The 26324-nt window shown below is 38.2% G+C and overlaps 1 protein-coding gene across 5 annotated transcripts in view; it reads left to right on the top strand.

The window, feature by feature from the left end:
* The first annotated feature begins 445 nt into the window (after positions 1–445).
* The window catches only part of sash1a (SAM and SH3 domain containing 1a), a 297141-nt gene continuing 271262 nt past the window's right edge, over positions 446–26324 (top strand). For 3 of the 5 annotated variants that reach the window (XM_079639436.1, XM_079639434.1, XM_079639431.1), the window contains exon 1: positions 1201–1838. In XM_079639436.1, coding sequence (XP_079495562.1) covers positions 1335–1838 — 504 coding nt within the window. In that variant the 5' untranslated portion in view covers positions 1201–1334. Of the gene's footprint in view, positions 1839–26324 lie in introns of all 5 variants that reach the window. The other 2 variants (XM_079639435.1, XM_079639433.1) reach the window with 1 other exon arrangement.

Genomic DNA, 26324 nt, shown 5'->3' with positions numbered 1-26324 from the left:
TCCCCAAATATGATCATCATCATATGAGGGACCCTCATTAAAAGGCTATCAATAATCTTTTATAAACACTCAATGTATGCACAGCAATCTAAAACTAGTTTAAATTAAGTTACATCTTTTTCTATTCACTATATTAATGTATACTGTTTATTTAATTTTAAGCTATTTTTTTTAGCTATTTACATTAATATTTATTTATTTATTTATTTACTTTAATAAAATGTGATCGTTTAATAACTAAAACATTTTTCAAAATCACATTTCTACATTTTTTTCTACACATTTTTCCTGTAGATTTTTCAAACCCCTGATCCCAACAGCCCCCACCCCCAGACTAAAGAGCAAAATAATATTTGTTTTGCGCGATGATTTTAAGGCAGGGGGCACCACGAGACTGTACAGCAGCGCTTCTGCTTCAAACCCTATTACAGCTTCAGAGTCAGACCAGCTCGGAGACACGCGCTCCTGCGCAACACTCACAGAAGCACACAGTTACCTCGCGCGCACCTTTACCTTCCTCGGTTTCGCCAAAAATAAAAGTCACAAAGTTTTGGATTAAGACGATACGGGAATACATTCTGCCTATTTCTTTTAAGAAACACAATGCCAGGGTTTAATTTACCTCAAACTCTGACAAACTGACAGCTTTGACAGCGCGTGCTCAGATTCAAACCGTGTCTGCTCACCAAACGTCGGCTCGGTGAGGAAAGCCGATCTTTTGCTACGCCAACGTGATTACGCTGCTCAGCAAATATTGGCTGGAAGTCTGAAACCACATGTGCTCGTCTCCAAACCGGAGAGACGCGGTCTCATTTGTCTTCAGAGAGGAAAAGAGTTGGCTTTAAGCCGTGCTGACAGACACAAGGGAAGGACGGTCTCGTGAGAGCGCTGGAGAAGACCATTGGAAATCCACGCGGTGCGTAAAATTCACGTTTATTCTTGGCACTGCTGTGGGAACAGTAGAAATAAACGGGAGGAAAATGTAGTCTTTGTGGATGGTTATCAGTATAGCCACTTTAGACGCCAACCAACCATTCCCGGTGAAGGGGGGCGGTAGTTGTGGAGGAACGTAGCCTAACGTTATACAGCAATGCCAAGTTGAAGGGTCTCGACATTGTCAGTATTGATAAACGCTGAAGTGCCCGGCACCGTCATTATTATTATTCATGTTCTCTTGGATATATTTTAAGCATCTCCTGCTACCAAAAAGTGGAGAGAAACACTGAATGAAGATGACGCTTTGACTGGGATATTTACATAAACCGCGGGCGCACGCGCTGTCAGTCACCTGCTCACAAAGGTAATCTCACCTTTACGCTTAAACGCCATTCAAAATGATGGCCAACGGACCCAACATCGTCTACGAATGGCTGAAAACCCTTCAACTGTGTCAATATGTCGAGGCTTTTGTGGACAACGGATACGACGACTTGGAAGTTTGCAAACAAATCGGAGACCCCGACTTGGATGCCATCGGGGTTTTCATCCCGCACCACCGCCAGCGGATTCACGATGCGGTGCAAAGGTTAAAAGACGACGATAAGGAGACGGCTACCGGGCTTTATTTTACCCTGGAGCCGATGCCCCCGGTCTCACCCATTTACACGAGTCGCATGGCAGAGCAATATGAGTCTAGGCTGCGGGGCTCCAGGTCATGGACTGAGCAGAGCAGTGATAGACCCGTGCGCAGCGTGGGGTACATGGGGGCGTCCAGGAATCTGACGCTGGGGAACCGCAAGGAGCTGGAAATCTACCCCAAGCTGAAGCTGAAGATAATGATCAGGGATAAACTCATCAGGGACGGGATAAACCTCGCCAGGCAGCCATACTCTAATAAGGTGAGTAGTTGTTTACTTTTTATCCCGCGTTGGTATAAACCACGTGGCTTGTTCTTGAATCAGCGCTTTGGATTATAAACTCTGTTTAAGACCACAAGCTCATGTGAGTATAGGATCCATGTGATTAGAAGACGAGGGTAATAATAACCACCATTCAACAACATAACATCAGATAATTCATATCCGACACAAGCTGGAAGTTCATGGTGGGAACAGAATGAAAAAGAAAGAGAGCCTCAGAGAGGTTTGGTTGGTGTGTGAATGTTGCATCAGATGAAGTATTCATTATACTTTATTATAGGGATTTATTGAGGGGGATTTGCTTGAGGTAGTAATGGGATTTATGTACAACAATTTAATGCTCTTAGATGATCCCTGGCCTTCAAAGATATGTGTTTGAGTTCACACCACAGTGTTTCCCTTTTGGGAAAAAGCATCTATCTAAAAAAGTGTGTTGTTGTTGTTGTTCCCAGCAGCTAGGTAGTAAAATTAACAATTTATTAAAGTAAAATTGTTTCCAGATTTATTTTACACTATTAGAGGCTGTAATTGTTACAAGTGTAATCCTGCTTCTCTTTAGTCATTTATTGGAATGGATTGTCTGTGATTTAAAAAAAAAATTGTTTTAGGATTGTACAGATAGTTACTTATACTTGTGTAATGTTCAACAACTTTTTGATTGATTTTGATTAAAGTAATGATGAATATTAATGACAAATCAGTTATTATTAAGTCACAGAATCCATGGACATTAGTCAAGACAAGAGTGATACCTACAGTATGACATATGGACATTTTCATAATAATAAGCACAGAAGAAATATTATACTGACTTAAAGGGATAGGCTAGTTCACCAAAGATTAACCCTCATTTTGTTCAAAACCCGTATGACTTACTTTCTTCAGCAGAACACAAAATAAGATATTTTGAAGAATTTTGAGGTCAAACATTAATGACCCATTGACCCCTGAGACATAAATATTCTACAGAAGAAACTGTGTGAGTTATACTGGTTTGGATTTTTAAATGAATTTTCGTTGTTGGGTAATTCTCAGGCATTTTTTTGGGGGTTTAATACATTTATTGTTAATAGTCAACATATGAAAATTAAATGTCCAGTTCTGCGATCTGTCTTTTGCACTTCTGTTTCACTCTCTAAAATACATACTTATGTTTGCTAACCCACATTCTCACACATCCGTTCCCCTGTCACAGCTTATAAATGAGTCGCCATTGTTCTCTCCAGTAAATCCCAACAAGAAAAATGAATGGCTTCATCAGCTTTGGTTTACAAGTCAATTAGAGCAAATGTGTTTATAACCTCCAATCTCTTTACAAGTCACACCATAAACAAAATGTCCATGCTCATATTACTAGCATAGTTGACTATTTTACAATTAATATTTGAATTAAAGGGATGGTTTCAAGAGTCTACAAATCACGACACTACAAGTTACGCCTAATATTTTATGTTTCATACTCAATATAGCCTATATATAAACGTTTCATATATAAAACAAAATAAATGTACTTGAAAATATTGTTTTATTACATCACTTGTAGTAACTTGTAGTAACTTGTAGGGGGGGGGGGGGGGGGGGGGGGGGTGTTGTCCCTTCTCGATAGTTTGCCTGTATGATAGCATTGTGTACGGGACAAAACTAAATTTACCCAAGTCATTATTCGCTCACAATCTTCCCTTCGGAGAGCTGTTACTGTGACCGCATCATTGTACTTATTTGAGTTCATTGTACTGTCTTGTTTTAGCAAAATAAATTACGGTTCCGATCCTCACACATCAATGCAAGTATTTAAACCGGTTCATTTGTTTCAGTCTGTTCAGAAAGTTCCTCGTATGTGTCTTTTTACTTTGAAACGATAAGCTCACAGCATATGGTCCCTCAGGCACTCGTTGAACATATGTTTGGACAGAATGAACCACACAGTTGTGTGGAGCGTTCACTTCATCGTTGATTTACGAGGCAACAGTTTATTACGGCGTTAAATTAGGGAAGTAATTGCAATGTTTTCAGTTCCCATGTGATTCTGAGACATGATGATTCTGCTGAGGTTTTGTGTCAAAGCTTCATTGCTGTGGTAGATCTGTACACTGGCTAAGTAAACTTAAATGGTGATGATGTATTTGTGTTGCTCTTAAGATTGGATTTCGCCATAGGGTCTGTTGTGTGATATTACGCTGATGGCTTTTCAAATCCTCATGAGTGTCTGTCTAGTCATTGTGAAGTAGATTGTGGGAAACAGGTATTTAGTGTGTGTGTGAAATGCATGTTGCAGTGCAAATGATTTACTTGTCCTTGAGGAGAATTGTTCAGTGGCTTGCTGAAAGCAGTTGTCTGCTGCACACACACACACACACACACACACATACAATGAATATCGCCACTAGCTTTCCTCACTCCTCGTTGGGTTGTTTATCCACACATAGAGTACAGTAGTTTAATGGCTTATTGTGGTGTTTTTGTTTATAGCTGACCTATGACATCTCTCTATAGCAGCTCTTAATAGATCCTTCAATAGGCTGTGGAATGTCATCCCCTCACACGCCAGACCATAATCCTTTTTATGACGCCACAAATGACCTTAGGGGAGTAATAAATAGCCATAATGCTTCCTTAACTACAGAAGAGGTTTATTTATTTAATGATGTCTTATCGGTTTTACTGACAGGAAAGATCCGTTAATGCATATACTCATAATGTCCATGAGTATCACTAGTATTTACTATTAAAAAAAGTAGGTTATGTTCTTTATGTACCATCAGGCTCATGCTGACAGGCACATATACCCTATATGGTCTTAAACTGAGCCGTCTGCATGGAGATAATATAGGGGTTCATATAATTTCTTTTTTTTTCCAGTGGGAGAATGCCACAGAAGTAAAAACCACAATCACACTGACCTTAATCTCAAGTCCTTATGAAAAATGATTTCTCTATTAAAATATAGCACTCCATTAAAGACCCTTCTTGTTTTTCTGTGTTTTCTGAAGGAACATCGTGCCTGTTCAAACTGAGCCAATTGTATTTATTTAGATGCAGTTTTAATGCCACCAACTTCCCTAAAAAAATTGGTTCATGCATGACACCCCTGATTTTCTCCAGAGAGTGATTTTCACAGTGTCACATGATCAGGGTGGGAAATTCACTTTTTTGCCCACCAGCCACTGCCCAATTTTACCAGCCACTTATATTTTTTTACCATTTTACCAAAGAAAGTGCACTAGCATTTTTTGAATTGCTTCAATAATCAATTTTTTATTATTATTAATACATATTTTATTAATTATAGTGTGTTTGGTCAGTTTGGTCATATTCTACAGTAATTGTAGTTGTAAACAATTAATCACATCCAAAATAAAAGTTTGTGTTTACATAATGTGTGTGTATTGTGCATAATTATTTTGTATAAATACACACACACACACACACACACACATTAAGAATTTTTATTTATTTATATATAAATTAGTTCTACTTATATATAATATAAATTATATAAACTATATATGCAGTATATAAATGCAAACATTTCTCAAATATGTACATGCATGTGTGTGCATTTATATATACAAATAATAATGTGTGTGCAAATAATTATACACAATACACACACATATATTATGCAAACACAAACTTTTATTTTGGATGCGTTTAATCACGATGAATCGTTTACAGCCCTAAATTTATAGGCCTACATGTTTATTAAAATAAAAAATGTACTCCTCTCTCAGTAAAAGGGTTGGGCCAATAGGGCCGACTGTGTGTCTGATATTAATAAAACACGTCGGCAAATATATTTGAATGGATTATTATGCAGCTTCCATAGACACCATTGTGTATTTTACAAACTATAATGTATTGTTTTGCTATAAATTATATGTATTTAAATGTCTGAAACCTAAAATAAACATTATGTGGTATATGACAAGCACTGAGCGCTGGTGGTCAGCTGATGCAGAGCGTGCCAAAATCAAAATTGCTGATGAGATGTAGAGGAAAATATCTAGTGGAAAATGAGAATGTTGCGTTACTCGCACGCTTTTGGCTGGTCAGTGGGAATGGCACGAACCAATGGCAGAGCGGCGTAACTGCGCGAACCAATCGGTGTGAACTGAGCGCAGGGGAATCCGCCTATAAAAGACGCTCGAACTGTCCTGGATTCAGGTTTATTTTTTATCAACTGAAGTGACGATCACTAGTCGTTCGCACCCGCCACTGTGGCTAGTTTACAAGTCAGTCACCCGACACTTTGAAAAAGTACCCGCCATTGGCTGGTTTAGAGATGCATGTGGACAATAAGATTGTAGAAAGCTTAAAGTATTTTAACTGCTTTAAATTATTTCATTTGGTATTCATTGTGTTGAGTTTGATTCTACAAGTGTCAGCAAGCATTGCCATGTTATGTTAATGGCACTCATAACCTCACAGACTTCAGATTTAAATTCCTCTCTATTTGCCCACGGACCTCCCACAAAGCTTCTTTCCATTAGACGGCTCTGTCAGTTTGTGTTTGAGTTGAACTTCAGTCAGTGTGCTCAGCCATGGACAGAACATAATTGTCGGATTACTCATATGGATTTTATATTAACAGAAATACTGGAAATATGGAGATTCGCAGTCGATAGTGTTTGCTCTGTCTGTAACCTGCTGATGAAAAATAGTGCTTTGATGAAAAAATAAAATGTTAATGTGTTGTAGAATAACAGCTAAATAATGTATAAGTTCATCAGAACATACACAAGCTAATTTTTTACATTAATTGGTGCAATTTCTCCAGATGAAAGGTGCTGCAAGCAAAAATAAGCTGAAATCCTCAAAATAGTCAAATAATTGATCAACATAATGAGCTGTTCTATGAGAGATTATAGCTTATGTTTGATTGTAGTGTATAGATTAGCCTATTTGTGTCACTGGTCTCAGTCGGATGTGGCTGCTTATTGTGTTGAGCCTCCAGTTCTTTATTTGCATTATTTTGCTTAAAGGATTAGTTGACTTTAAAAAAAACTTTTGCTGATGATTTACTCACCCCGATGTCATCCAAGATGTCCATGTCTTTCTTTCTTCAGTGGAAAAGAAATGAAGGTTTTTGATGAACACATTTCTCCATATAATGGACGTCAATGGGCCCCAAACGGCTCAAGGTCCAGATGACAGTGTCAGCGCCGCTTCAACGGGCTTTAAACGACACCAGACGATGAATACGGGTCTTATCTAGCGAAACCATCGTCATTTCACAAATAAATAGTTTTATAAGCACAAATGCTCGCCTTGCTCTGTTCTGTTCAGTTACGCTGTAAAGGTCTCGCTTCTGTGAAAAGTAAAACATTTCTGTCCTGACGAAAATGTTCTTTTAGGCTTTTTAATATTCCAACACCAGGATACGCACACGAGATGGGCATTTAAACGATAAACTGACACAAAGACATTTGAATATGTGTGTATGGTCCTCCTTCCGCACATCTGTAAACACTGACTCGTCAAGCGTGACCTTTACAGCGTAACTGCGTATTACGTGACGTCACGAACGCGCATCACAGAACAGAGCAAGGCGAGCATTTGTGCTTATAAAACTTAAACTTTTTAAATTATTTTTTGAAATGACGATGGTTTCGCTAGATAAGACCCGTATTCATCGTCTGGTGTCGTTTAAAGCCCGTTGAAGCGGCGCTGACACTGTCATCTGGACCTTGACCCGTTTGGGGCCCATTGACGTATATGGAGAAATGTGTTCATCAAAAACCTTCATTTCTTTTCCACTGAAGAAAGAAAGACATGGACATCTTGATGACATCGGGGTGAGTAAATTATCAGCAAAAGTTTTTTTTAAAAGAGAACTAATCCTTTAACTGCTGTTTATTTGCTCAACATTGTTTATTAGTTTTTTGTCAGATTGGCCTCTAATTCTCGTTGCTGGTGTATAAGTGCAGTTTATGAGCAGTCTGCACATCAGCATGTGGCAGAATGGCATCTGTCAATACACTAAAATAACCCAGTATACTGTACATCCCATAGGGCATAGCTGTGTGTGCAACAGCTGTAATATGACTGTAGATCTGCACCATATGGCTCAAACACATTCATGTCATGTGTTAACAACGAATCTCCAGGCATCATATAACATGTCAAAGAACGGCCCAACTGGGAGATTGTATTGTTGGTGCACAATCTGTTAAGTTTTGTCACACATATGAATGCAGCACACATAGGAACACAAAAGAAGATAAATAATAGAATGCATGAAATAAAAAAAGAGAAGTATTTTAAAATAAATGCATAAGATCATAATTTTAGTGCCCTTGCTGTTTGTTAAAGGTCCTGTTTTTCGTGATCCCTTTTTTAAACTTTATCTAGTGTGTAATGTTGCTGTTAGAGCATAAATAATACCTGTAAAATTATAAAGCTCAAAGTTCAATGCCGACGAGATATTTGATTTAACAGAAGTCCCCTTTCGAAGCCTACAGCGAACGGCCGGTTCGGACTACATCCTCTACTTCTGCTTTACTGACGTCACTAGAACAGTTTTAGACTATCCTCCGCACACAGGAATACACACAAAAGGGGGCGTGATCTTGTTGCGCTCCTACAGAGAAGAGGAAGAGTTGTGTTTGTAGAGTGTGTGTCGCCATGTCGTCGAGACGCTGTTATTTTCATCCCGGAGTCAAATCACCTTTGTTTGGCCATGTTCACAATAACACTGAGCGCATGCGTCTCCACGTTACGGTAAGAGCCGTGACCTTTCCAGGCAACGTGCGCTAATCTGCTGTCCAATCACAACACAGGAACCGCTGGCCCAATCAGAACTCGTGACGTATTTCTGAAGGAGGGAGTTCATAGAACAAGGAAGTCATCAGCCCGTTTTTAGGACAGTGAAAACAGCGGTATACAGATAAGCACATTTTGTGAAAAATACAGTTTTTTTACACGCGAAACATGAACATGTTATATTGCACACTGTACACACAATCAAAGCTTCAAAAACACGGGAAAAACGTGACCTTTAAAACATGATTTGCTGTAGCATTACTGTGATGTGTACACAGTGAGATGAAAGATAGAGACGAGGCCTGTTTTCTTTCTCCATTATTGCCGAACATTCTTCCACCTGTTTTGGAATTCTTTGAGACTTCCCTCTATGTTGCCATGGTGACATTTACATAAACACATTGCACCAAAGAGAGGAAAATGGGGGTTGATGCCATCTAATTACCTGTGATTTATGACGCTCTGTGACAGGGTCTGCACAGGACGCATTTATTCAGCTTTAATCCCTATTATATCATTATTGGTCACATTAAGGCTTGTGTGCTCGTGTGCTCGTGGAGTTGTGCTTTTATTTTACAGCAAATTGAATTCTAAACCCAGATGCGCTTTTCTTTGATTTTTGAAGTGCGATGATGATGATGACGACGGATTTTCAGATGGGTTATGTTCAGCGTACAGAGAACGAGGGAGGACAGATGAAATAGGATGGGGATGTTGGTTGCCATGGCAACATTTAGTGGTAGTTTTTGTACTAGGATTGTGAAGGGGTGGTTGTTTGTGGATTTTTCACAATCCAGCAATTTCTAGCATTTCTTAAGATTGGTAGTAATATAATTTCCCAGAATTTAGCCATAAATGACTTTCCAGTTTTTTTTTGTTTGTTTTTTTATAAATAAAAAGTGAATAATAATAGCCAGGTTTTCTGTCTTACGAAGGGCAGAATACTGAGCAGGGCCTGTGGTGCTGTTTGCCTGTGTGTGTCTGTCTGTGTAATAGTTTGGGTCCTCACTGTAATTCTTACTGACTGCCAAAGGACACTGGCCACTACACACACACACACACACACAGAGAGAGAGAGTTGTACATTATGAGGAGGACTCCATAGGCGTCATGGTTTTTATACTGTACAAACTGTATATTCTCTCCCCTTACACTGCCCCCTATCCCTAAACCTACCCATCACTCACACAGACACACACACAGACACACACACAGACACACACACACACACACACACACACACACACACTCACACTCACACTCACACTCACACTCACACTCACACTCACACACACACACACACTGCCCCAATCCCTAAACCTGACCATCACTCTCACACACACACACACACACACACACACACACACACACACACACACACACACACACACACACACACACTTTTTATAAAACATTGTTTTTTATGTTTTTTAAGTTATTTGAATTACGATGACTCATTAAATGTCCTCACAAACCACGTTTAAGTTGTAATACACATGTCATTATACACATTTGTGTCCTCATAAATCACATAAACAAGCTCACACACACACACACACACACACACAAGCTTTCATTTCTATCCTTGTGAGGACATTCCATAGACGTAATGGTTTTTATACTGTACAAACTGTATATTCTATCCCCTTACACTGCCCCTATCCCTAAACCTACCCATCACAGGAGACATTCTGCATTTTTACATTTTCAAAAATATATAATTTAGTATGTTTATTAACCCATTCCCCTCATGGGGACCGCTGGCTGGTCCCCACAATGGAGGTGATCTCAGGTTTTACTATCCTTGTGGGGACATTATGGTTCCCACAATGTAATGTATACCAAGTACACACACACACACACACACACACACACACAAACTTTCACAGACATCTTAGCAAGCAGAGCAAAATATACAGTTCTGCTCATAGATCTCATTTACTGTCTATTAAATGTCTCAAAAACATCCAGTTTTGTTCTTCCTCTTGGTTCCAGCGCGGTACCTTAACACAGCTGTGATTCCTGGCAGACTGATCATAATATTTGCCGCCATCTGTGATCAGCTAAGTTCAGTGATGAGTTGATGGAACATGATTGGTTGAAATCCACATGCAAAGGCCAGTACACTGAGGCACAAAAGAAATATTTCATGTAAATGTCAGGCAGTGAATCATCAGTCCGTTGTTCTGATGATCTCAGCTTGTGCAACAGCGAGTCCTTGCTGAAGAGAAAAGCTTTCATGCTTCCGAACAGCCTCTTCATTCCCTGTCAGACTCTCCAAACTTGCAGTAACAGTGTCTCGTTTCGTGTCTCTGCTACTGGCTATGTTTCTACAGATGGAGCCAATGGAATCGTAATGGTTTTGTCAGTACTTATTTGAAGCATCATTTACCTTCCACTTGATTATTTAATATCTCATTATGCTCTGCTTCTGTGCTTCTATTCTTCTCAGGCGCCTGGCCGTCGCCCCTGCATCCGCGGGACGTGACCTTGTTCTTCATGGCAGAGAATTTACATTTCAATATGCATGAAGCAACTAAACAAAATCTGTGATTATAATTCGAGAATGGTAATCAGAGCTATCTAATGACCGGGGTTGGGAAAGGACAGGTGCAACTTAACTCAACAAATAACAATCATTTTAGGGCAAATACATGGCGATAGTAAAGTGGGTCATTCAAGGGTTGATTTGCATACCCAAATACCTGCACACATCCAAACAAAGATCATGTACACCACGTCTAGGTACCAAATCCATCCTATCTTTGTAAAAAGGGACAAAGTACTGCTATCACTGTTCGAGTTCTGTGTACAGCCTTTATGGAGCGGGTCAAAACGACCCTAATTGGATTCAATACAATTCCTCAAAAATCACACTATGAAAAACAACAAAGATTCAGGTACAAATTGTAAACTTTTAATATCAACATTTGTCAAACATTACAAAAAAACAAATATATGATTTATGAAAATGTTTTTTAACCATTTTTTAAAACAGTTTTGTTTTGACAATTTTATTATTATTGATTAACAGTATACTTTTTTTTTTTTTTTTTTTACTTTATTTTTATTTTTATTATTTTACTTTTTATGCTTCATCATAACTGAACAATTTAGCTGTGTAATGAAAATGTTTACTTTCCTAAGTTTGCTCAACTTTTGTTTTGTAGACTCATTTCATGAAGTCAAGAAGTTACTTCTGACATGATGAGCACACAGCAAGTGTGTGTTTTCTGCATATGAAGATCCTGCACTTCACACACGCTGCTGGTTTTGCTCTCACACTCGGATGGGCACACACACACACACACCTCACATCACAAGTGCCCTGCCATACATAACATACATGTCTTTATTTTGTGTCTGTACAGTTTCTTTTGAATAGCTGCCTATGAGGGTCAAATGGACACCTTTAGTAATAGTACGAACGTATAGTGATTTTGTTTGTATATGTCAAAACACATCAGCATGTTGAAACTTTGCATGCATGTTCATGATGATAAATGAGAAAAAATCACAAAATATCAAGAAAAACAAAACAAAGGATTAATTTTATTTCAGGTAGCTTGAAAAAAATAAATATTTTTCTGTATTGAAATAAGTATGGAAAAGCTATTTTTTTAGCTTCATAAGGTAGTAAAAAGCCACAATAACAAAATATAACCAATAATTGTTATTATTTGGGGTCGGTACAGTTGCCTTAGAGCGTTAAAATATGTGGGTCAAATTGACCCGCGAACAACACGAACGTAATAGTAATTTTGTTTGTATGTCAAAACACATCAGCATGTTGAAACTTTAAAAAAACATAACACAAGGGTTAATGTATAATTCACCAAAAGTGAAGATTGCCATTTATTTGCTAACACTTAAACACAAAAGGCCAAGAATATACCATGGAAAATCAATAATTATCAGCTTTATATCTGCCTTATGTACAGTAGTATGTTAAATCAGAAATCAGAAAAAAAATATATATATATATGCTGCACTTTTACCTTTTATTTTTCGCTGAATCTTGTGTAACATCAGAAATGCAGCAACGAACAAAATTGATATCTGAGTAAAATAGTTTGACATTTTTGGTGTCACTGGCCTTATTCACAATGATTGATTATCCAAGAACATTGTACGTGTTCTTTAAAGAGCCAGAGGTTATGACTGAACTGTTGCAAAGCCATTTGAGGTTTCAATGTAAAATTGCCTTTAGTCCGTGTTAGATGCCTTAGCCATGATGGAAATAAAACGAAAGGTCAGAGGTTGTAACATTAACAACACATTCAATCAGATACAGGTCTTATAGTGCTATTGCTTTGTCACAAATGTGATTTGATTCTGTGAAGGCAATGTTTCATCGTTCAATAATGTGGTGGAAGAAAAGCCAGATGTTTTGGTGAGAAACTTAAGTGTTTAAGAGCCTATAAAAGACCTTTTGACTCCTTTGTGTCACTAGTTGTCACCATAATGATGCAATAGCATCACAAAATGTTTTCATCACATGATGTGTGTGTTGCATCAGTAATAATGATAAACCCCTTTCACCGGATGACTGCATCTTATAATAAACGTGACCAGGGCAGACATTTGTATGGTTATTGTGAGGTATTGTAATTGAAGTGAATCAATTTAGTGGAGAAACAGTTCCTTGATTACATTAGGACTGGATTGATTGACAGTATAATTGCATTAGTGTTTGCTAGCTGTATGTTGTTAATCTGTGATGCTCTTTACTCTTTATTTATGTGTACATTTCTTTTTATGTTGAGATTCTGAGAAGGCAAACTCAATTTTCAGATTAAATGTTTCCTGGTTTATGAAAATATGAATGTGCAGACTTGGGAGTTATTGATTTGTAAAAAGAAGAAAAAGAAACCTTAATGGCATTTACACACCATTCAAAAATTTGGTAATGTGTTCTTTATATAATTATATATATATATATATATTTAATCATCAAGGGTGCATTATATTGAACAAACGTAACAGTAAAGACATTAAAAATGTTACAAATGATTTCTATTTCAAATGCTGTTCGTTTAAAATGTATAACAATTTTTACAAAAATATTAAAATATTAAGCAACACGTTTTTGACACTGAAGACCGGAGGATTGGCTCCATCACATAAATAAATTACTTTAAATAAACTTAATTTTAAACCAACTTTATTACTTAATAAATTACAAAAAAACTTTTTTTATGAATTCAAATGCTTTGTCATATTTATTTTAGAAGAAAATTACCCTTCATTGTTTGCTCAGTCTGTTTTGTGCACTGGTTTAGTCGTCCATTAAAATGCATGGCATCAGTGATCAGACATTACCTCTGGCTCCAAAGTTCAATACCTTTTCTGCTGTGTTTAAATTGAGGTATAACACCCAATCAATTACTCTAATGAGAGATGCAGTCATAACCGTGCAGAGAAAATGAAACCTGTCTGCAGCTTAAGGTCAAAGCAGTTACAAGAAAATTTAGATCATTCATTAGTACTACCAGAGACAACATGTCTTACCCTGGGGGGTGTAATAATGTGAGCCTTCTGAGATGCCAATCGCCAACATCCACCCAGGGAATCATATGTTTAAGCACGGTGTGAAGGAGACAATTTAGACTCGGAGACAGTATAATATGAAATGGAGAATTAGGAAACTTAAAAGTTTTGAGACTTTCTCTGTGCATTCAAGTAGTTAGGAGATGTTCCTTGGGGGTACGCATGTCAACCCGATCACACTAAATGCGTCTCTATAGCACGCAGTGTGTATATCGTGCAATTTATACGCAAATTAGTTTTTACGTGCATAGGATACACATGGGTTGGTTAGGGTAGGTTTAGTAGTGGTGTGGGGTGCGTGTGTATTATTATAAGTTTGGGTATTATTAGTGGTGTGGGGTGCGTGTGTATTATTATAAGTTTGGGTATTATTAGTGGTGTTGGGTGTGTGTGTATTACACGCAATGAAGTGCGTATCAAATGCACGCGCAAACTGAAGTAAACTTTAGTCTGCCCAATGAGTTAAGGGAGTGTAGTAGTCTCTCCTCTTTTAAACAGCTTAAATATTGGATTAGGGACAATTACAATTGTAACCATACACCAAATACTTAAGTCCATGAACGTATATATATATATATATATATATATATATATATATATATATATATATATAATTATTATTATTTTTTTATTTTTTATTATACTGTATTTACTTTATAATGTAATTTAGTTGAGGGTTAGGTGAGGTGAGCAATATATTGTCTGTTTGAGGGTATGCTCATATTGTTTTAAAATTCCTGCTGTATTTATTACATTTATAGGGCCGTATTTTAGCGATCTGAAACGCAAGTATCAAACACGAAACGCAAGTAACTCTGTGGGCGGATCCCAGCGCTGTTGCTATTATACCGGCGGGATAAACGACTCTTGCGCCCGACGCAAATCTAAAATGTGTTGGTCTGAAGTCGCTTCATTACTCATAGCTGTGGTTTGGGCGTAACGTGAAATAAACCAATCAGAGCGTCCTCTCACATTCCCTTTAAGAGCCGGCGCGCTTGTTCCACGGCGGACTGCTATTATAACGGCGGATTGCTATTATAACGGCGGATTGCTATTATAACGGCGGGTTTGCCGGCGCACGCCAGGAGCGGTTCACAGCCGAGGAGACCGACGTTCTCGTCAGGGCCGTAAAACACAGAGAAGTGACATTGTATGAGGATGATGGAGAAACACACACATTAGCTTCGGTTAAACAGGCGTATAATAATTTGGGTAAATGTGTAATCTAGATTTATGCCTATTTTTTCACATCTTCACGGACACAACAATGATTTCCCTCGTGTGTTAATATTTTTCCTTGTAATAATGTATGATTTGCAAAAATGAAAACTGCTGCGTCTGTTTATATTAGAGAATCAAAGTGTGTGTGTTGTTCACACGCTACATAATGGCCAAGCACGCGCGCTTAAAATAGCATATGACTAACGCGCGGCGCCGCTGTCTTTAGACTCGGTTTCTCCTGGTCAGTGGAGGAATTGTTTTCTGAAACTGCAGAATATCACCAGAGAACGTTTGCGCCGGAACACACTCCTCTTTTCACTGAACCCCAAGAGATGCATTTAACTACTACACAGAACATGGCTTCTTGGGGGGCGTTACTAAGAAGGCCATCAAGTGAACAGACTAGTTTGAAAGGGACTTGAAGAAACACAAATAGATGCTGTTAGGCGGTCTTGTTAGCGTAGATTTGCTGCGGTTCTGTCTCGCTGTGACTCTGTCGGGAGGGTAATTGAGTTGAGCTCAGAGGGGGTCAGAGGTTTGGGCTGCATTTGGTGTGTAATTAGATAAGCATAGTTCACCCACGCACATAATATACACACAGCTCTCGGACGCAGGCTTGTTTTATTTATTTGCTAATCACAACTGACACTCAGAGCAACAGCGCATCTGTTCACATCTTCCTACTTCTCCCTCTCTCTCTCTTATCTACTCCTGTCTGTTCCACTGACATACATTCAGAGCTGATGTGCCGTCAAATATGGTATACTTCCATCTGCTCTTCTAGTTTTCTGTCATTTTTCAGCTTTTTTTTTTGTACTTAAGCAAAATGTTTTCTTCAGCACTAATGTCACCACCACCATTTTAATATCAATTTATCATTTTGACCTGTCCTGTATCATATTTTACAGCGGGACTCTTTTGTAATTCTTTATAATGAAGGACGTATGCTTGCAAACAGCTATATGCACAAGTGTAAATATTGCATAGATTTGGCATGCAAATGACCAACCTAATTTTATATAGGCTCGTTGTCCTTGAGGGGCTTTTGAATAACACAGTGGCATGTACAAGCTAATGAACACACAGCCAAACACCATTAGGCTTTTTCCCGAATAAAATAAAGAATGTGAAGCCTTCAGACAAAATGATCGCAAGGAATGTGTTGCTGCATGACTACTAATGCGATTTAGGTGTGATTAATGTGTTAGATAGTACTTTCTCATTAATAAAGCGGAAAATGATATTCCACTCATTGTCTAAATGAAGACTGATGTGCTATACGTACAGAGAGGGTTGTTGGCTTAGAATAAAGGCTGTGTGAATGTGTGTGTGTTGTTGTCATAGAACGATCACCTCCCCATTCATGTCAGTGACGTCTTGTGTGAAATGGAAAGTAAACTGGGCTCATCCCTGTTGCATGGACACAAGTGTCGTAGCAGTTAAAGGATTAGTTCACTTTTTAAAAAACTTTTGCTGATAATTTACTCACCTCGATGTCATCAAGATGTCCATGTCTTTCTTTCTTCAGTGGAAAAGAAATGAAGGTTTTTGATGAAAATATTAGGTTTTTGATGTCCATATAATGTACTTCACTGGGGACCAAACGGTTCAAGGTCCAGATGACAGTGTCAGCGCCGCTTCAACGGGCTTTAAACGACACCAGACGATGAATACGGGTCTTATCTAGCGAAACCATCCTCATTTCACAAATAAATAAAAAAGTTTAAGTTTTATAAGCACAAGCGCTCGCCTTGCTCTGTTCTGTGATGCGCGTTCGTGACGTCACGTAATACGCAGTTACGCTGTAAAGGTCACGTTACTGTGAAAAGTAAAACATTTCTGTCCTGACGAAAATGTTCTTTTAGGCTTTTTAATATTACAACACCAGGATACGCACACGAGATGGGCATTTTAAACGATAAACTGACACAAAGACATTTGAATATGTGTGTATGGTCCTCCTTCCGCACATCTGTAAACACTGACTCGTCAAGCGTGACCTTTACAGCGTAACTGCGTATTACGTGACGTCACGAACGCGCATCACATAACAGAGCAAGGCGAGCACTTGTGCTTATAAAACTTAAACTTTTTTATTTATTTGTGAAATGAGGATGGTTTCACTAGATAAGACCCGTATTCATCGTCTGGTGTCGTTTAAAGCCCGTTGAAGCGGCGCTGACACTGTCATCTGGACCTTGACCGGTTTGGGGCCCATTGACGTCCATTATATGGAGAAATGTTTTCATCTAAAACCTTATTTTTTTTTCGACTGAAGAAAGAAAGACATGGACATCTTGGATGACATCGGGGTGAGAAATTATCAGCAAAAGTTTTTTTAAAAAGTGAACTAATCCTTTAAAAGCATGTCGCGGGTGATCAACTGACCTAGATAGACATGCATATAGCACCTGGACCTTTACAAACGACCTTTACACTTCCCAAACCGTCGCTCTGTCAGATTATAATGCTTTTAGTTTGTTCACTCTCATGTTCTTGACGCTTGTTTCTGATTTAATTTTTGCTGCTTGGTTTGTTAATGTCTATACACACCTTTTCACAGTGTGTGTATGAAGGTGGGCGGAAAACACTGCAGTTACATAATGCTGCAAGCTGCTGTTCTGACCACTCAGTGGAAGTGTGCACTTTGCACATTGTGTAGAGGTAAAGACCATTAAACCACAGTGTGAGTGGGTGGCACTAGAGTACTAATGCATAGAAATGCACCAATTGACCAGCCAGGGACGCAATCGGACTATTTTCCGCATGATCGGCCCGGACCGGTAACCAGACGGTCAGTCTCACATCTTTCAGCAGCACAGGCAATAACGTCATCTGCACATTCTCGCTCTCTTCTCTCCGACGGCGAAGTGACACACTCGTCTCTCTCCCTCGTCTAATTCACTCCGGTTAAATGTTGTGTTGCGCATCATTTTTGTCATTCCCGCAGGTTTCACGCTCACACCAAAAGCGTGTGCGCTACTGATCTATATACCATATTTTACGGACTATAAGTCGCACATTTTTTTCCTAGTTTGGCTGGTCCTGCGACTTATAGTCAGGTGCGACTTATATATCAAAATTAATTCATACTGACTGAGATGAACCAAGAGAAAACATTACCGTCTACAGCCGCGAGAGGGCGCTCTAGTTAGCTTGTTCAGAAGCGACACCGAGGATGAAGAGTACAGTGGATTCAGTGTTGTGTGGAATGAGATCGGGAGCTTGGTGAACTTGCTGACCGGGAACTTGCTTGCTGGACTCGCTGGCTAATGTTCATTTAGCCTATTCAGCCTCAGGTATATGTTCTTTATGCTGTTGTGTAGCTGAATAACTGTTAATGTGTTACGCTAACACACCGGACACTATTCAGCTGTTGTTCTGTGTGCTGTTGTGGAGCTGAATAACTCGCCTTTCCAGATTAAATGTCTGTTCTTGGTCTTGGATTTTGTGAAATAAATTTCTAAATAAATGTGACTTATAGTCCAGTGCGACTTATATATGTTTTTTCCTCTTCATGACACATTTTTTGACTGATGCGACTTTTGACTGATATGCTTACACTGTCAAATGCACACCAAATTCTGTAAAAAGGCCCGTCTTGGTGAGTATTCAGTCAAACACAGTCAGTTTTGGAAAGATAACGCATGTTGTGTAACAGTAGGCCTATAATGGATCCATAAACTCTTAAAGTGACCGCAGTCTAATATTCCTGCTGCTGTCTGTCATGTTAATCAAAAAACTTAAAAAATAAAACTTAACTTAATCACTCTCTGCTCTTGACTGAATAAGTTTTATAACTTTAACTCTAAGCAGTAATCTGAATTAAATTTTTACAAGAAGACTAACCAGTGTTACTTATTTTACATTTGATTACTTTAATTTCTGTAGTAGCTATTTTTACCTCAATATACTGTTAGGCCCACCTGAAAAACTTAAAACCGTGTTTTTAATATCTCTCTTTATTCAATTGCATTTATTTTCTGCTGTTATTTGCAATTTGTTTATTTGTTCTTATTTTATTGCTGACTTTTTACTTGCGTTTTTTTTTAAATAAAATAAAATTTTGCATTAAAGAAAAGTAGATTTTTGTTTGTGTATGCTGTCAATTATAGTTTTTAGAAAGATGCACATATTTCTAATGCACATATTTGTTTATTTATTTATTTACTCTCAATTTTGGTCGTTGGTTTTGTTGTCATTGTTAACAAAATAATGCATTTAAAATGTACATTGTGGTTTTTGAGATTTTTTTGTGTTTTTATCTGAAGGAAAATAGATTGTGATTGGGATCATTATGTACCATTGGGGAAGAGGGGAGAAACACAATAAAAAGGGCCTTTCAAAATTGTCCAAATATCAGTGTGGTGTGTATTTGTGTGAGTGTGTGTGTGCATTTCTGTGTACAGGCTGTTGAGATTCAGGCTGTGTGCCTGATGGCCTGATGACTGTCTGCCTGCTGGATTTCAAAAACTCACTGACTACAGCCAGAATACTGATATCTGGGGCTCTCCATTAACTAGAAACACGTCAGGGACTGCTTGTGTAAGATTTTAGGACTCTATTTAGGATTGTCAATCTATCAGATTAATTTAGTGCAAATAAGATGTTTAGAGACAAATAACCATTTTATGGGGCTAATTTTCAATTAAATTCCGTTAATATTTTTTACAAATGTTTTGAATTTCTTGAATCTTTTGATTCGCAAAATATCTCCGGCATCAGATAAGATCTTAATTGCCATGACGCTTTTTCCATTACATGATACAGCTCTGTGAAACTGACACCGTATATCTCTGCATGTATATGGTTGGACTAGTGTACTTGTGTGTATATAGGTGTGCATATAGGTGTGCAGAATGGATGGGATGGCAATGCACATGTGATCAGAGCTACTCTGGGTACATTGACACACACACACTCACTCACTCACTCACTCACTCACTCACTCACACACACACACACACACACACACACACACTTGCACAAATACACACTTGCACAATAATTTTCAATAATCGGATGAATATGCCACCAATGACCTCTATCAATTTTTCATAATCTGATGGATCATGCAACCATTGAACTCGATCAATGAATCATTTGTGTGACATGCAGTATATAAATTGTAAGCCAGCTATAAATTGCTGACCTGAATATAAATGTATTTGCTTGTTTGTTTATCAATATGTAGTCCAAGTCTGTTATCTCAATAGTTTTGTTTTCATTTACGAATGTTCGGTTCCGTTTAAATATTTTTAATATCACATTAATATGTCAGTAGCAAGCGGCAACCTTCCGGTCTCTCTCTTTTGAATCCAACACGGAAGTGACATAAACTGCAATTCATCGACTGACCGCTAGAGACAGGCTCCAAAAAAGGATCAATCCCATAGAACCCACATGTTAATACGCCCCAACATTACAGCAGAAAAAAAATTAAAAAGTGGTTTTGGTCTATATAGATAATTTTGCCCTTCATTATTTTTTTTATAACTCGTCTGTTTAAATGATAGAAAAGCCTTAATGTTCCGCATAATTAAGGGCGTGGCCACTTGAGTGACAGGTGGATTGCCGCTGACTAGCCTTTTGTCTTCTGTCTGTTAGCCGTCATGTCACCTCAGCTAGTACCGCCTCTTTGCCCATTTTTGGTTATCCGGGAGTGACGCGCTGCCAAGATGGCGACGGCCAGCTCCGCCCACTTTGGGCTTCAAAAATGCTCTTCAGAAACCATCGGGTGACGTCACGGACACTACGTCCATATTTTTTACAGTCTATGGTCAGTAGTCAGTAGTGCAATGGCTGTTACTGTCATCACTCACAGTCTCACACACAAGCAAAAACTGACACTGGCAGCGACACGCACGTTCATGCATCATCCTTACTTCTTCTAGTGTAAACACTCTGCGAGGCAAAGGCTTTGGAGAAATGCAAAATGCTTTACACTAAACAAGCATCACGTCTGGTTGCTCTCCGTCTGGGGAGATGCGTGTAAGATCCTCTGGGTTGTTCTGGGATTACACATCTTCTATATTCGGCAGGAAATATAAGAAGTTTGCTTCAAATGTGTTCTGGTATACAGAAATATTTTTTTTACTACTTTTTGCTGCAAGGCTAGAATGCTGAGAGAGTTTGAAACCATAAATGGAGAAAATGGCAAGCGGGCATGAAACAGAAAGTCCAGATTTAGACACATTTGATCCATTTTCCAATGCTCTCCTCATCACTTTCCCCATTATATGATGAAGCATATTTGACCCATTGACCCACAATCTCCAATACCCAGACAAAATTAAAGGCTTTCTGGCTTGGTTTGCCTTTTCAGACAGCTCATCTATATTTAAGGATTAGAGTTTGTATTTGCTGTGTCTAGTCTGAGAGTGCTGTGGCATTACTGACGTATAGATTTATATTGGGTAAAAATGAATTAATAATAAATTAATACTAATTGCTTAGTATGGCGCAAATATGTTTTTGGTGTATTTGAATAATAGGCCTACATGTAAGAACTATAACAGAACATTTAAGATTATTTTAATTCATTTATTGTTTATTTTTTACAGGTTTTGTCACAGGTTTTTTCTTTTTTGATTAGCATATCCTTTTTAGTTAATATTTTATCATGTTCATTTTCATTGATTTCAGTCCATTTTACTCTGACTGAAATGGCATATAGCCTAATTGTAGATGACAGAATATTTGAGTTGATGATGTGCGTAGTGATGTAAATGTTTGTCAAACTGAAACATATCAAACTTTATATATAGGCCTATGTCGATGTTTGATTGAGCTAATTCCCTAAATACTTAGCCTATTCCCTTCTATGTACTTATTTGTCTTCTAAAAACATTGCCAGTGTATTGTCAACAGTCTGTTTTAATTACAATATTTTAACTTGTCATTCTAATAGTTGACTTGTCTTTGTTATTGTTGTAATGGTAGAAATTGCAGACTTTTTTGTTGGTAGCTTCATAGACGAGATTAAAACTGAATCTGAATACTATTGTTTGAGTTAATGTTGCTTTGGCACACGTCTGTATCTTTTTGTAATCCACTAATGGAGATTATTCAGGTTACCCAGCGTGCCAAGGTCAACATCTAAGCGCACCGAGCTTGGTGGTCAAAGGTGACGGGCACTGGACCACGGCTGGTTACTCAGTGATGCGTGTGTATGTCCTGTCTGTCGCTGTGCTCATTTGTTAGAAAGTGTGTGTGTGTGCATTCAGATTCCACTGGTCAGCACTCTGAGTAGTAAAAAGCCATTAATCTCTCTGGTTAATGACCCTGAGCTGCTGAACAGCTGTGATGGCACCCTTTACAGTTGAATGCGGACTAATCAGAACTTAGACTGAGTAAAATATAGGGATGCACCGAATCCAGATTTTTTGAGTTCGGCTGAATACCGAATCCGAAACCGAAACCGAATACTGAATCCACTGGTTAAGATTCTGCCGAGTCCGAATCCGAATACCGAATCCTACTCCCATCCTCAGTGCATTAACACAGTAAACACATCAATGAAGTAAACAACGTCCTCAGCAGTGGATTTTAATTTAAATTTTATTTTAACTGTAAAAAAGAAAAAGAATAAGCAACATTATGCATTTTAACAGCGGTGATGTTGTATATTGTTTAGGATCCTTGCCACCACGAGACAAATCGTCATTGCAAATTGAACATGTAGCTCGACTTGAATAGCCTTCTTTTGACTGAAAGTACTGCCAAACTACACTTTTTCTGCTCACAAGTTTTTTTTTTTTACTTTCCTTTTTATTGAAGTTTTCTGACAACACCAACAACAAAAAAGGAAAAGAAAAAAGAAAAACATACATTAAACAAAATCAAAGGAGGCCAAGGAGGAGTTACCTAATACAATTGAAACAAAAATAAGTCTAGTTGTAAACATCGGAATCACTGATCAATAAACCTAATATTTACAATACTTCTACCATCTTTTGCACAAGTTTAGCAGAAGCCCAATCAGTAGAATCTCACAAAGTTAACACACAGTATACAGTTGTATTGGGAAGAAAAGTTATGCAGTTTCCAGGGTCAGAAAATGGGTCCATTTTCTCCATTTTTCCTTAAATGATGATTCTCTTAACCTTATAGTGAAGGTTAATTTTTCCATTATAAAAATGCTTTGAATTAAACTTGACCATTGCTGTAGATCTGGGTTGTTCGATTTGAGTCTAGTGATAGCCTTTCGGGCCGCGGATAGTAAAATCTTGGATAAATACAAGTCACGAGTTCCATTTTCACTTTCTCACAGCCTACGACATTCGAACGGTCCACCTTTACTGCAATGAGTGGAAATAAGGTGTGGCCCCTTTAAGAGCTGCGCCTCGATACCCCATGTATGCGGGTTATTTCAATTTGATGCTCATTTTTATCTTATTTTATGAAGTAACGCTGTGGAAAGAACGTGTGACAGACAGTTACACGAGCTCGATTGGGGAATAAAGTGCGAGTTGTGAGATGCCAATCGCCTCCGTGAGTCTGTCTGGCCTCTGCTATAACTTTAGCTGTGAGCTACCGGTATCCCTATTTTTCTTCCTGACACACGCGTTACACTACGTAGACACCTTCCCGTAATCAACGGCGGCGCGACGTCGACCATCGTAGCGCACGTATTGCAATCCTAGGGTTCGGTTCGGTGGAAAAAAATTCTAAGGTTTGGCAGAAACCGAACCCCTTTAAAAACCCCAGTATTCGGCCGAATCCGAAATACTGGGGTATTTCGCATCCCTATAATACATTTACATTTAGTCATTTAAGAAGACGCTTTTATCCAAAGCGACTTACAACTGAGGACTACAGCAAGGCAAGCAAGTCATCGTGAAGAGGCAAAAATAATGCAAGAAGTGCTCAAAATACAAAGTTCAGGCATTGCTCAGAGTAGCATAAGCCAAAAAAGGGAAAATATACCTCATTACTTCTGAAATTATGATAAAAGTCTGTCTAAATCGGTAGCCTATATTTGTGTGTATATAGTTAAATTGCGATGTATACATCACTTGAACCTAAAGACACACACACACTTTTTCCCTCTCAAATGAATGATTTTTTAGCCCTTGTGGAAGCAGAGGACACATTTTACTCCATTAATCACACAACAAGACACACAAAAGGGTCAAAATATGAATAATATGGCTACCAGGCTCTCCTGTTCTTTATCACCCTCTCTCCTCTGCTCCTGACCTTGTCTTGTTTGAGTCGCAGGGTTTGTGGATGTGTTTTGGTTGAGCTGTATTTAATCAGAACAGACTGTAAGCTCGGAAACGCATGACAGATGTTTACACAACAAAACAGAACCTGCGGATCATGTTTATTAAAACCTTTTATTCAATGCTGTTTGATTTCCCCCAGTGGTTCTCTCATCACCACATCATTCTGTGGCTGTCGACCTGGAACAGATAGCGTATGACCTCATGAGAATAGGGATGTGTGTCTGATAAGACTGGACTACTTCTCCCAAATGGGTAGTGATGTGTTCGAGACGCTCTGTGAGGTCATCCAGGTTAAGTGATTCTCAGACAGGAATGCTGATAGTGACTCTGATATTGTAAACACTCTCCCCGGTGGCTCATACTTCATCGGCAGAAGCGGAGCTTGTCTTTTTGGTTATTTGGGTTACTAAGTGATGAGAAAGTCTGGGTTAGATATAAGCTCCAGAAATCAGATAACATATTTGTTATTTGAGAATTCTAGAATGCTTTAAAACTGAGATGGAAACTTGCGTATGCGACTTGGATTCGAGTTTCACTCAAAAAAACATGACTTGCGACTTAACTTGGACTCGAACAAGTGACATGTTTTATGATTTAATACAAATGTATTTTCTAATTATATTAATTAATAGAGCTTTATTATTTTAATCAATCTTTTTAAATGTAATCAAATGAAAATATAACAATTAACTTAAAAAAAACATTGCTGTTTTATTTTTTTTCTTCAAATTAGATGTTGCACGACATAACTGTAAATTAAAACATGGGTGAAAAATATCTTGATTGTATGATTTAAAAATGTTATATATATATATAATTATCATTACTTTAAGAATTATACATTTTAGTATACAATAGTTCTATTTCTGATTCTGTCATAATTTCTTCAAGTAAAACCAGACTTTTATTTTGACATTTTCAGTTTCAGTGTGTATTTGATGGTACTTTTTCTCAAATGAAACGATTAAACGGCTCGTGTAGAAGTGACTCTCAGAAGCAGCTCTGGAAATGAATTTCATGTCTTTATATTGAGATGCAAATGCTGAAAACACAATGGCCCTCATTTATCAATGTTGCGTCGAAACGGGCGTATATGTTGGCGTAAGATTATGCTTACACTCCTCTCACCGCCTGATTTATGAAGCTGTGCGTACCTTTGAAATCCAGGTGTACGCAATACCTGCCTCTTGATAAATGCCGCGGCTGAAAACGATCGTCATTAGATTAACACGCCCCTTTATATTCACGTCTCCGCCTCCCCCACGCCCTCATTTTACGCCATGGACACACGGAAGACGGCAAAGAGGAGAAACTTCTCCGGTGGAAATCCAGTTTAAATCGCTGGTTGGTTGAGCAAATTACCTATCACAACAATGCATTATTTTACAGCACGTGTTTTGAAACTATTAGCGTTGAATTTCGCATGACGTCACATGTAATGGGGTGTACAATAGTGATGATGATGTGAATAATTGCATGACAATTTGTAATATTCTTCTTATTAGTATTATGATTTTGATTATTAATGACGCTTATTGTTATTTAGAAGAAGAATGTCTTTGTTATTATTATTATTTGTATTATTATTATTATTATTTAAAAGAAAAAGGATGATATTTAAATTATTTTGTCAGTCTGAATTATGTTTTGGTCATTGAAAGCCTTTCATTACTGAACCCAGTCCGTGCGCACCTGCCGGGCT

This window comes from Phoxinus phoxinus (genome assembly GCF_949152265.1).
Source record: "Phoxinus phoxinus genome assembly, chromosome: 16".
Lineage (NCBI taxonomy): Eukaryota > Metazoa > Chordata > Actinopteri > Cypriniformes > Leuciscidae > Phoxinus > Phoxinus phoxinus.
Note: the sequence above shows the minus strand (reverse complement) of the source record. Positions and strands in the feature narration are given on the sequence as shown.